The 13,816-nt window shown below is 39.7% G+C and overlaps 1 protein-coding gene across 1 annotated transcript; it reads right to left on the reverse strand.

The window, feature by feature from the left end:
* On the reverse strand, positions 649-13,813 carry ANKRA2 (ankyrin repeat family A member 2). The gene is made up of 9 exons (XM_003123692.6): positions 13,277-13,813; positions 9,997-10,385; positions 8,934-9,092; positions 6,664-6,729; positions 3,951-4,048; positions 3,345-3,470; positions 2,985-3,051; positions 2,400-2,480; positions 649-1,159 (listed from the first exon to the last, which is right to left on the reverse strand). The coding sequence occupies exons 2-9, from the start codon at positions 10,283-10,285 to the stop codon at positions 1,104-1,106; spliced, it is 942 nt and encodes a 313-aa protein (XP_003123740.3). The 5' UTR covers positions 10,286-10,385; positions 13,277-13,813; the 3' UTR covers positions 649-1,103.

The raw sequence follows: 13,816 nt of genomic DNA on the forward strand, positions 1-13,816 counted from the left end.
CTCTTGTAACTGATTTTCCAGATGAAGTGATTTAACCCAAGTTCCACACTCATTGGTCAGGTCAGCTTCTAGCTTGTAGCTCTCCCCTCCAAATGTTGGTATTAATATGAGTGTATAGCTTTTACTGGAATTAAAGAGCATATGACTTTTATTGAAGAATTGATTTCTCTATCACAGGGGACTTTTCCTACTGAAAAACTTATTCACAAGAGGAAGAATATTCTTAATATACTTCTAGAAATGAGAATCAATCTTTATTGACTGACTTATATTCTACTTTAATTATACTCTTTGCTCTAATGGCGTGTCCTAGCCAGACAGAAGGTTAAAGTAAAAATCCCAAATAGGAGTTCCCGTTGTGGCTCAGCTGGTTAAGAACCCAACGTAGTGTCTGTGAGGATGCGGGTTCCATCCCTGGCCTTGCTCAGTGGGTTAAGGATCCAGCATTGCTGCAAGCTGTGGTGCAGGTCACAGATGTGGTTCCGATCTGGTATTGCCATGGCTGTGGTGTAGGCTGGCAGCTGCAGCTCCAATTCAACCCCTAGCTCGGGAAATTCCATGTGCCACCACTGGGTGCGGCCCTAAAAAAAAAAAGTTCCTAAATTCCTTAATAATCTTATATAATTAAAATAAAAACAGCATGCACACTAACAGAAAAAAAGCACTTTATTCATTTATATCATTTTGTAAACAATCACACTGTGCATTTTAAATTCAATAATAACAATTTTTTTCCTATGGATTTATAGCAAACCATATATAAAGTCAAGTTAATAAAAGAATGAAGATGAACAGGGTAGAATAATTTCTGAAAATGTTAAATTACAGCACTTGATACAAAGACAGATAACTATCTGTACCATAAAAATTTACATGCCACAAAACATTCATTTATAATTTTAAATATGCAGTAAAACATTTATAAAAAAGCATCAACATTTTATTATAAACCAGTGAACATTTACTCAGAGGAATATTTATTAAAACTTACTAAAAATCAGTAAATATTGCAACTGAGGTAAAAATTTATAAGTAAACAAAACTATCATTTATAAGAACCAGAAGTAAATGGAAGGGCACACAACACTTTCTGACGACTCTGTCTACTCCTTGATGTTCTGAAGCAGTTTCAGTAAATGTGACTCAATAACCTGTTGAACTAGAAAAGACAGGTTATCAAGACCATAGCATGTTGATTACATAGTTTTATTTTATTTTATTTTATTTTTTGGTCTTTTTGCCATTTCTTGGGCTGCACCCGCAGCATATGGAGGTTCCCAGGCTAGGGGTCGAATCAGAGCTGTAGCCACCAGCCTACGCCACACCACAGCTCACAGCAACGCCGGATCCTTAACCCACTGAGCAAGGCCAGGGATTGAACCCGAAACCTCATGGTTCCTAGTTGGATTCGTTAACCACTGAGCCACGACAGGAACTCCCTACACAGTTTTAAAAAGAACTATCAAATTCAACTTACCATTCCCAACCGAGGCATATGGAGGTTCCCAGGCTAGGGGTCTAATGGGAGCTGTAGCTGCCAGCCTATGCCAGAGCCACAGCAACGCCAGATCTGAGCCTCTGCGATCTACACCATAGCTCATGGCAACGCTGGATCCATAACCCACTGAGTGAGGCCAGGGATCAAACCCGCAATTTCATAGTTCCTAGTCGGATTCGTTTCCATTGTGCCACGACGGGAACTCCCTAAAATAGTTTCTAATTGTGATATACTCACAGTCTGAGGGGGATAAGATTGTAATGCAATACTTAAAACTTAGTCTATTACTGACTTTAGTAAATGTCCAGGTTTTTAGATTTTCTGTTCTTGGTTTCCACATTTTGAAACTGAAGGACAGTCTAAGAGTACAAGATTGTTCCAAGGAAAAGAGAAAGGGCACCTATAAAGCATTTAATAAGTAATTGGCTAAGAAATCCGAAACACATCTTGTATATAGGCGTGGACTTATCCTCCAGCAACTAATTATTTGGGTTGCTGAAAAAGTTAATAGTAACAGACTCATTTCTAGGCTTTTTAGGAATTTGTTGATTTTGCTCACTGTTAAAAGTATATGTCAGGAGTTCCCACTGTGGCTCAGCGGTAACAGATCTGACTAGTAGCCATAAGGACGTGGGTTTGATCTTTGGCCTTGCTCAGTGGGTTGAGGATCCGGCACGGCTGTGACTGTGACGTACGCTGGCAGCTACAGCTTCCGATTCAACCCCTAGCCTAGAAACTTCCATATGTTGCAAGTGCAGTCCTAAAAAGCAAAAAAAAAAAGTCAGGAATTAGGATAACATATATGTTCTAGGACTGCAAGTGATAAAAACGGTTTGGACCACTTGTTTGTATTATTACAGAGCTTTACTAAAATGAAATCTGAGCGTTCTAAAATACTTACCACTTCTGTAGCCCAAGGCTACAGCTAAGTCCATAGAATTATATCCAGAGTCAGTTTCAATTGTTGGGTCAGCTCCATTTTCTATACCAAGATAGAAAAATCTACATAAATAAAATGAAAAAATGTGGATATGTCTGTCTATTAGGCTCATGTGCAGAGAGCAGGACAGATTTTCAGCAGATCTGAAAGGTATTGTCAGGATGGTCTGACAAAGCACTGAGTACACAGGGGCAGGGAATCTACTTTGATGAGCTGGAGCAAGGACACATCAAACAGGCACCCTTTAGAGCAACTGAAACTAATCAACAACTGCAGCCAGAACTTAGGCACAAAGACGCTGTGGACAGAGAAAAGAGCTGTGGATTCACACGAGACCCCTAAAAGGAAAGCAACAAGGACAGATGGTCCTCTTGTGGGCGTGTCGTGTGATGGAGCTGCTGCTTTCATGAGCAACCTTGGAGAAGCCGGTGCTCCAGGAGTGAATAACGTATTTAATAAGAGCTCATTGATTCTCCTGAGGCCAGCTTGTGAAAAATAAAGTCTTCATGTGGTATTTTCTAAATATTTCCACTTTTACCTACTTACCTAAGAGCATTTTTACACATTTCACATGATTTCCATGTACAGCATAAAGCAAAGGCGTCCCTCCATTCTGCAAAAGGAGATGGTGGTTACGTTCTGGAGGCAAGATGGACATAATTTAGTGCTGCTGTGAGAGGGTTTGTGAGAAGTGGGCAGGTAACAGTAGGTTAAGATAATTTTAATATTTTGTGGAGAATACTTAAATCTGAGCTAATAACTGAATTTATTAACTTTTTCTTCCAGGTGTTTAATTAACTAAGGTAATTAGTCTTCCAAGTGTTCAATACAACTTATTATGCCTCCCAAACCAAATAAATCCTAGACTTTGCTCCAGTAACTTAAGAATTAGTATGATCGACTCACCCAATCGTATTCATTTACATCCACTCCACAATCCAGCAGCATCTTGACAATATCTGTGTAGCCCTTACTACAGGCCAATGACAGTGCACTTTCTCGACCTTTTCCCAAAAGCTGGGGATCCGCACCCTGGAGTGGGAAATGGAGATACAAGCCTGTTCAATTTTTGAAAACAAGGATATTGTTACTTTTGTCAATAATAATTACAGTTCAACACTTAGAATGTTCTGAGGGTAATAAGGAATTAACACAAATGGCTACTCAGGCTGTCTGAATGCCTTCCTTCCTCCCTCTACCTCAATCCTAATTATCCTGTTCTTCTGAAGTCAAATGACATCTCCTCCTACAGGGCTGACAGTGCTTTTGCTCCCAGGGCGCTAGGTGGGGTCTGGGCATCAACTTCTCGCTCCCTGTTGCATGTATGACTCCCTTGCCTGCTCAACTAGATCCAAGTTCCACAAAAATAGGAAGAGCATTTAAACATTTTTTTTTTTTTTTTTGGATCCTCTACCATTACATCTAGCTGGCTGGAGATACAAATACTTTTACTCACTATTTAACTGAACTTAAATAACTGTATAGATACATTTTCTGAGGCATTTTCCTTACATTCTGAAGTAGAAACTCTACCACAGCTATTTGCCCGTGTGCTGCAGCCCACATCAGAGGAGTAAATCCTTCTTCGTCCGTGTGATTGATAACATTTTCTATTTAAAAGAAAAGCAATTTTTGTGATCTAATTTAACAACCACATATTAATATCGCTATGAAAATACTGGCATTCTAACAAGTTGACTGTAACACTCAACGAGGTTCATGGTGTTGCTGATTGCATTCACTGAAGTCCTGTTGTGTGTTGTTGTTAAAATGTGCCTCAATGTACGTAGCTGAGTGCAAACACCATTTTATTTAAAGTATAAGCTACCAGACACAACAGCATGTCAGGAACAAAGCAGTCCACAGAACACTGGAGTCAGAATCAGGAGGCCAGAGTTTGAATCTTGACTTTGCAGTGGTGTGATTCTGGGCATGTCATTTAATTTCTTCAATAGCCAGAATAACACCTTGCTTATCTCAATGTACAGCTGGGAGGATCACAATAAAAATAAGGTTATGTGAGAGCCCTTAGCGTTATGTAAATATATCCTATAAAAAACTCCAAAATCTTATTTAAGCTGTTTTCTGTTCTCTAGCTAATACTGCTGCTTTTGAGTTTCTTTCATTTTGGTGGTTTTGCTAACATACTATGATGTGAATAAAGAGTGACTAACCTGAAACACAGTACTATGCGATTCTACCTTGAAACCCATGTTGTTCCCTGGATTCAGTCCACTAGTTATAAAATCCAGTGCCCCTCCCCCCGAATTTATTAGCAGATTGAAAATAAAACTTTCAAATATTTATAAACAAACAAATATAATGATGAAGTAAGTTTCTTACAGAAGAATGGCATGATTTTTTAAAAAAAGCACTCTTTAATCATAAGCCCTGTATTAAGAATGCTGGGACAACTGGCTAACTTTTTGAAAAATGAAAATAAAAGTTAAAGTTCTATCTTTACCTCATTACACCAAAACACGTTCCATGTGGGTCAAGATCGAAATGTAAAAAAGGAAACCACAGAAATTCTAGAGTAAGGCATGAGTAAATTTATAATCTGGGAGCAGGAAATCTTTTCTAAGCAAGACATAAAACTCAGAAGGCGCAAGGAAAAAAATTTACCAATTTAAAAAGTTAAGGTAAGCCCTTTGTTTGAAAACATCATGAAGTTAAGGAAAAAAGGCAAACTGGGAAAAAATACATGTAACATAAAAAGCAAAAAGTGAACTTCTTTAATTTAGATAAGAGTTCATATAAGTAACTAATATATAACAGGCTGTTTACACAAGAGAAATTAAAATAGACCATAATTTTAAAAAGAAAAGCATCCATGAGGACGCAGGTTCGATCCCTGGCCTTGCTCTGTGGGTTGAGGGTCTGGCGTTGCCATGAGCTGTGGTGTAGTTCACAGATATGGCTTGGATTCTGCATTGCTGTGGCTGTGGTGCAGGCCGGCGGCTGTAACTCCGATTTGACCCCTGGCCTGGGAACCTCCATATGCCTTTGGTGTGGCCCTAAAAAGCCAAAAAAAAAAAAAAAAAAAAAAGGCAAACAAAACCAGTGAAAGATACCATTTTTCACCCATGAAATTAGCAAAGATTATAAAGTCTGATAATATTCTGTGTCAGTGAGGGAATAGGGTATAGAAACTCTTAACTTGGACAGGGCAAACATTTGGCAATAGAGATATAAAAATTCATATACCTTTTGACCCAGCAAATATACTAGTAGGAATTTACTCTATGGATATACTTTAAATGAATGCTGGGAGTTTCCTGGTGGCCTAGTAGTTAAGGATCTGTTATCGTTACTGCTGTGGCTTGGGTCACTGCTGTGGCATGGCAGTGTGGGTTTGATCCCTGGTCTAGGAACTTCTGAATGCTGCAGGTACAGCCAAAAAAAAAAAAAAAAAAAGAATGCCAACAACATTATTATTTAATAGAAACAAACTGGAATCAATGACCACCAGGGGGACTAGTTAAAAATAAAAAACATGGGGAGTTCCCGTTGTGGCGCAGTGGTTAACGAATCCGACTAGGAACCATGAGGTTGCGGGTTCGGTCCCTGCCCTTGCTCAGTGGGTTAACGATCCGGCGTTGCCGTGAGCTGTGGTGTAGGTTGCAGACGCGGCTCGGATCCTGCGTTGCTGTGGCTCTGGCGTAGGCCGGTGGCTACGGCTCCGATTAGACCCCTAGCCTGGGAACCTCCATATGCCGCGGGAGCGGCCCAAGAAATAGCAAAAAGACAAAAAATAAAAAATAAAAAAAAAAAATAAAAAACATGGCATATGCAATACAATGCAAAATCACAGACCTATTAAAAAGAATGAAAGAGATCTTTTTTATGTGCTTATATGGAAAGATCTCAAAATTTAAGTGAAAAAAGTAGAGTGCAGTGCAGAGTGTATATTTTCCCTCTTGTGTAAATAAAAAAAAGTACATACATATACTCACATATAACCCCAAAATAAATAGAAATATTTTCCAGAAAGTCTTCTGAAAATATAAGGAACTTACAATGCTTGCTGATGGGTGGTAAGGGAAGCTGTAACTTTTATACTTTACTATTTTTTCAAAAGTATCTATTGGATCATTTTCCTGGTGAGATCATGCAACTATTTTTTTTGTCTTTATACCTCTTTGTATAAAAATAATATAATAACAAATCTAATAAATCCTACTAAATTTGTTTTAAATACATTAAAAAAAAAATAGGCCAGTACCTTGTTCGATACGAGTAGCCAGGTAGAGCATCTCTCCCTGAGCAGCCAGTTGGTGCACAGATAAAGCTGAAATAATACCATAAAAAGCTTCATGTGTATCCGTACGGTATATACTTGCATCATCTCATTCGTGTTTTTGTAGCAATTTTCTTTTCCAAAACATGGACTATCATTTTATTGTTCAAAAAAATCTAACTTAAAATATACCTTAACATTTGCTAAATTTTTAAAATTCTCTCTCTTTATCCAAACTTATAAGGAAGCTGGGGCTAAAAGACCCTTTTGCCTTTTTAAATTGACTGAATTCAGTGAAATCCCAAATATCATTATTTCAAGATTCCATGGCTACTTCTTAACTTTAGGAGAAGTGAAGTAGTAAAGGAAAAACTAGCCTTGAAAGCAAATTCTTGTGGCCAATTAGTAGTTGTGGCCAATTAGCTGTGTGACCTTGGAAACCTGATTAAACATTTTATCTGTAACATGGGGGATGTGAACCACTTGATCGCTAGTTTTTTGTGTTTTTTTGTTTTTCAGCTCAGAAATTCTATGGTTGTGATACTTTATTTTTTTTATTTTTTTGTCTTTTTTTGCCATTTCTTGGGCCGCTCCTGCAGCATATGGAGGTTCCCAGGCTAGGGGTCGAATCGGAGCTGTAGCCACCGGCCTACCCCAGAGCCACAGCAACGCGGGATCTGAGCCGCATCTGCAACCTACACTACAGCTCACGGCAACACAGGATCGTTAACCCACTGAGCAAGGCCAGGGATTGAACCGGCAACCTCATGGTTCTTAGTCAGATTCATTAACCACTGCGCCTCGACGTGAACTCCTGGTTGTGATATTTTAAGACAATCTTTTTATTTTATTTTATTCTTTGCTTTTTAGGCTGCACCCATAGCACATGGAAGTTCCCAGACTAGGGGTCCAATCGGAGCTATGGCTGATGGCCTACACCACAGCCACAGCAACGCAGGATCTGAGCTTTGTCTGTGACCTACACCACAGCTCACGGCAACGCCAGATCCTTAACATACTGAGCGAGGCCAGGAGTCGAACCCACAACCTCATGGTTCCTAGTAAGATTCTTTTATGCTGTGCCTTCATATGGGAACTTCCAATCTTTTTATTTTAAAACAAGCCAAACAGGAGTTCCCGTCGTGGCACAGTGGTTAACGAATCCGACTAGGAACCATGAGGTTGCGGGTTCGATCCCTGCCCTTGCTCAGTGGATTAACGACCCGGCGTTGCCGTGAGCTGTGGTGTAGGTTGCAGACGCGGCTGGGATCCCGCGTTGCTGTGGCTCTGGTGTAGGCCGGTGGCTACAGCTCCGATTGGACCCCTAGCCTGGGAATCTCCATATGCCGCGGGAGCGGCCCAAGACCAAGAAAGAGCAAAAAAAAAAAAAAAAAAAAACAAGCCAAACAGGCACTGTTCTATGACAGTTCATCTTAAAAATTAGTATTCATTTGCTCCTTGACTTCAGGTGATATGACTGGATGGCTTTAATACAGAAAGGAACGAAATTGGGAGGCACATGCAAATAAAACAGAAATGATCCTTAGGTGAAGTCAGAACTCTTTCTGGCTTAACTGCTACCACGTACAATTCAAAATTGGGAGGCATATGATATTTCCAAAGTAAAGGCATGTATTTCACCGTGCTTTAGAATTTAAAATATGCATTTACCTCGTATTCTCAAATATAGTTCCTAACATCAAATTGCTAACCGTTTTTCTCTCATTAAGAAACTCATACTACGAAGAATATTTTCTAGTTAATAAAGAAAACCTTCATTTTATTTCTTCTAGAGTAGTACTACATTTTAAAAAATTGTAAATTCTAAGTTTTTAAAAAGGTGAGTTCCTGTTCATATTATATTCAAAATCCAAACTATAGTAGGTATCATTCGGCTTTTACTACAAATCACCTGTTGATCAGTGATCTACTCTGTGACGTGCACTCCAAGAACACACACATACAAGGCCTTGGTTTACACAAAGTTCAGAACAATTCATTGTTTTTACAGTAAAGCTATGATGGTTTTAAGAATTAATATTTCACTCTGTTCTCAACAGAGAAACATAAAACAAGAAATATTTGGATATGCAGTAGTATGTGGAAAAGTTTTAAATTACTAACACCATCAAGACGTCACTTAAGCTTTCCAAAATAGAGAATGCATTTAATGAAAATAATGTTTCAAAGCCAAACTCCTGAATCCATTATATTAGCAACAAGAATACTTTAATACCTCAGTGGGAAATACTTACAATTTGCTAAGAGAGGTGTGGTTGAGACCTCATTTCCTCTGTGTTTGTTGGTTAAAGTAGTTGACTGTTTGATGGGTGAGAAGTGCTTTGTTGTAGAGGGAGTGTAGACATGCCTTACTTGAATTCCCGGAGATGGAGATGTATGGATATTGCATTCAGCTAAGTAAAATTGAACACATTAAAACAATATTTTAACAACAAAGTATTTCCAAGTTCTATGTCAATGTTTACATTAAAAAAGAAATACATGATGTCTAACATCTTCACTGGATCTCAAGTGATATTTTTTGCCATAAAAAGTCTGTACTAGTGAAAGTTCCAGAAAAAAATCAGTAGTAATCTTGAGCATTTTTATCCAGAGATTAGTTTTTTATTCAGTAGATTGTTATAAAAGCAAACCTACAATATGATCAGATGTAACTGCATTAAAGCATAGGAAGCTAATGCCAATCGCATACTTGTGAAATAGGGAATATTAGTTAATTAGTTTGTAAAAGGCATACATAATTTTTTTTCTCCTATAATTTTGTCTTTTTGGTGGGGGGGCAGCACCCAGTGACATATGGAAGTTCCCAGGCTAGGGGTCAAATCGGAGCTGCAGCTGCCGTCCTACACCATAGGCACAACCACATGGGATCGGGACTGGAGCTGCGTCTGTGATCTACACTGCAGCTCAGGGCAATGCTGGATCCTTAACCCACTGAGCGGTGCCAGGGATCGAACCCACATCCTCATGGATACTAGTTGGGTTTGTTACCACTGAGCCACAATGGGAACTCCTCTCCTATAATTTTAAAAGGTACAATAATGAACCTTATCAGAGAATTGCTAAATTAACAAAGGTCAAGCAAGAACTAAAAGAAAAGGAACATGTACTTATGGACATTATATAACATGAAATTATTTAAATTTTGGTTTCTGTAAGAATCTAGAAAATCATATTCAAAGATGACTTCTAAGTTCTCTTCACAAACTAAAAATCTCATGATCAGAAAGGAAAAAAAAAATAAAACCCTCAAATAAAAATAAAACAAATGCAGGTACTTATACCATAACTTTCAACCTTTAAATAGGACTGATGCCACCTCCAGGTCAGAGTTAACTTGATCTTGAATGTTTTTACTATCCTCTTCATTTAAGGACTTCACAAACCGAGAACACACATTCATATCAAATCGGTTTGGCAGTATGAATTTCATTCCCATGGCAACACCCTGAGCTGGTCCTTCTTCTGCATTTGAGTCCAGCTGATGTTCTATTTTAATGTCTGGCATGCCAGTGAGACCGTAACCGCTGGGGCACTCTTCCACTATCAGCTGGGCTCCAATATCCAGATTTGCCGATGAAGCCATAATTTCAACTGTAGTCTCAATAATTAAAACATTTCTTCATGATTTCCTCGGTTTTATGAGTGGTATCCAGTGTATTCTTCAAATTTGGACATTAAAACATCTGAAAGAAAAAGATTAAAAATATATCAATGTGAAGTGCACAAAATCATCATTTTCAATCAAAAAGGCAAACAGTGCTGTTTTCAGCAACTACACATAATAGAAAGCATACACAGTTCAGAGGCAGAGCAATCTGAGTCTGATTCCAAGTTTTACCATTTACTAGCCATGGGACTGTATAAGTTACTCAACTTCTCTAAGCCTCAGTCTCACCTGTAAAATAGGGGTATACTAGTAACCCCTCAGGGTCCTGGCAAAGACCAAATGAAATACAGTAAGATTCTCACTAGAATCTCTCTGTCACTAGGTTCCAACAAATTTTAGTGGCCCTTTTCTCACCTTTCCTATTCCTGAATATTGCCAAATGGATTTTAAAAAATCAGGCTAACAACAAAAATAAACTTGCATGTAAAAACTTTAACCTCTTACCTGAGGCTCACTTTTTAACATGCTGTTTATAAGTGGCCTTAGTTTGAATTTAAGAAAGGATAGAATTCAGGAGTTCCCTGGTGGTCTAGTCGTTAGGCCTCAGTGCTTTCACTCTTGTGGCCCAGGTTCAATCCCTGGTCTGGGAACTGAGATTCCACACCAAGCTGCTATACAATACAATTCCCCCTTCCCCCCCAAAAAGAAATAAAAGACACAACTCAAGGTGTACCCAAGTCTATTAGCAACTACAACTTCCTGGATAGCGAAAGGTTTTGCAAAACTTTAGTTATGATGAACTGAAGATATATTCATTGATGAGTTTTTGTTCAGATCAAATGTTAGCAACTTAATACAGGTTTTATGAAAAATAAACTATAGATTATGGATTGGCTTTTTGCTTTAGCATCTCTAGGACATTGAGATCAAAGTATAATTTTTGGATTCCAATCTTTGTAAAGTATTAAGAAATACTGATTTTTTTTTTTTTACAAATATAGATCATCAAGACATGAACTCAATAAATGTGAACTCTCAAAACAGATTATAAGCACACTTGTTATTGAATCATTTACTATTGTTTTTTTTTTTGTTTGTTTTGTCTTTTTGTCTTTTGTTGTTGTTGCTGCTATTTCTTGGGCCGCTCCCGCGGCATATGGAGGTTCCCAGGCTAGGGGTTGTAGACACCAGCCTACGCCAGAGCCACAGCAACGCGGGATCCCAGCCGCGTCTGCAACCTACACCACAGCTCACGGCAACGCCGGATCGTTAACCCACTGAGCAAGGGCAGGGACCGAACCCGCAACCTCATGGTTCCTAGTCGGATTCGTTAACCACTGCGCCACGACGGGAACGCCCTACTATTGTTTTAAAATGAGTTTTCAGTAAGGTAATCACTGCACTTGCTATGGACCTTAATATAATTTCAAGAGAAATTTCTTTATTTTACCTAAAAATGCTTCTGAAAAAAAGGATGAACTGCAAGATATTATATAATTGTCCTAGGTATATAGTCACTGAGAGGAACAAAATTAGTAACATCTATTTAATTTTTTCATGTTAGAGTTTACTGCCTCTTAGAACATTTGAGGGTGCAGGGTGTTTTAAAATTGGAATTAATTGGAACTGAAAGACAAAAATCCATTAGGATCACAGTGGAGCAAAGGTTGGCAAGTCATACATTTACAGATAACCACTGTCTGCAGTTTTAAAACATTTTCCAAGACTGATCTTTAGAACAATCCTTTGAGTAATCAGGGCAGTTAATTATTATGCCCACCGCAGAGCAGAGAAAAAGGGAACTCCTAAATTATGAGGTACCCATCCACCTCTTCTGTCTCCATCCCCCTGTTTATTAAAATAAGAGGTAGCACTAAGTTAAGCCAAAACTTTGGAGGGAGAAAGAGCTGAAGAAATAACAACAACAACAACTATAATAATAAAGACAGTTAACAGATAACAAAGTCAATACACCTTAGTACAAGGTAGGAAGGAAACCTGAACAGAAAATGAATTGTAATTCAAACGGAAGTGGAGGTGTAACGCTGAGGTCTTTAAAAGGATATTAAAAGATATGAACTGTGATTTCTGGGAGGCACCATCTCCCAGCGACTCTTATCCAGAGCTGGGTAAAGGGCATCTCCTTAAGTTCTCTCAGCACCCTGTACATATTTTAGCATTTATCATTCTCTTGGAAATTTTCATTTCCAGTCCCAATAAATTGAAAACTCCTCTAGGATAGGGGCCCAAGCTTACTAATCTCTGCACACAAAACAGTGCTTGGTTCTATTCGGTGCTCCATAAATATTTCGTGATCTGTAACTTAACAAAGTTTCACATTCTTTTCTATCCTGAAATGGGCCTGCAAGATGCTCAACAAATACCAGTTGATTAGATCTGGCTTTCCATGCCCAACGTCACTACCAACTAGAAATGCAACCCTGGAAAAATAAATCATATACGTTTTCTGAGACCCATTTTATTCAGATAAGATGAAGATGATTGGAATGGACATCTTTAACGTTCTTTCCAGTTCTAAACATCTTCCATGTTACACATGATAGTTTATAGATGAAATTACCGGTCTTTGAGGGAGAAAGAGCAAATGTACTTGGGGAGGAGGGAATGGAAATAGAACGCTTACCTTAACAGCACTACTCTAGAGAAGAGGAGCAAAGTTGACTCCTTAAATCATAATTTTTAAGTACAAGAGAAGGGAGGGTGGAGATGATAGAGAAGAGGAGGCGGTGAGAAAAAGAGGTAAGACCACAGATAGCTACGATCACCTCAATCCGTCGGAGCCCAGGGCTAAGGGGAGAAAGACTAACGAAATGAAAGGGCCAACTGGGTTAGTCCACAGTGGGCGCTAACAACAGGAGTCCCCCCACCGCCCCGCCTCGGTTCTTCCTCATCCTGGAACTGTCCCACAAGGAAAGGAAGGAGCTATGAAAATGAATGATGCCTCACAGGCGACAGGTGCCCCGGCGTCCCGGGACAGGAACCCGCTGGAAGGGAGACTTTTGTAGGGAGGGATGTCCGCTCTGTCGCCACCCGCCAGCTCTGCCCGAAACGTCCCAGCGCTGTTCCGGTACGGTGGGCAGAAACTCGAGCTCAACCGCTGCGGGCTGGTCCCAGGGACAGGCGCAGGAGGCCGATCAGGTGGGAGCACAGGGCCTGGCGAACACCTTCGACAGCCGACAGCGAGTGCGAATGGGGCCTTTTCATCTGCGGCCACAGATTCAGGGCAGGCCCCCCAAGCCTCGGCTTGTTTTGGCTGCGACGTCACTTCCTATTGCTTCTTCGGCTTTCCGGCCAAAAAACGTTCCGCATCGCTGCAGCCCAGAGAACTTCCCGTTTTTTTTTCCCGCCGCTGCACTAGGCAGTCCTTAACTACCCCAGTGCTAGAGAGACAACATCGCTTCAGCCACAGCTCTAGGTCACTAGCACCAGGCCTCAGCCTCGCCCTCCGGCCCCGCCTCCTCCTCCTCGCCGCCCCTCCCATCTCAC

Source organism: Sus scrofa, chromosome 2 (assembly GCF_000003025.6).
Source record: "Sus scrofa isolate TJ Tabasco breed Duroc chromosome 2, Sscrofa11.1, whole genome shotgun sequence".
In the NCBI taxonomy this organism is placed as follows: domain Eukaryota; kingdom Metazoa; phylum Chordata; class Mammalia; order Artiodactyla; family Suidae; genus Sus; species Sus scrofa.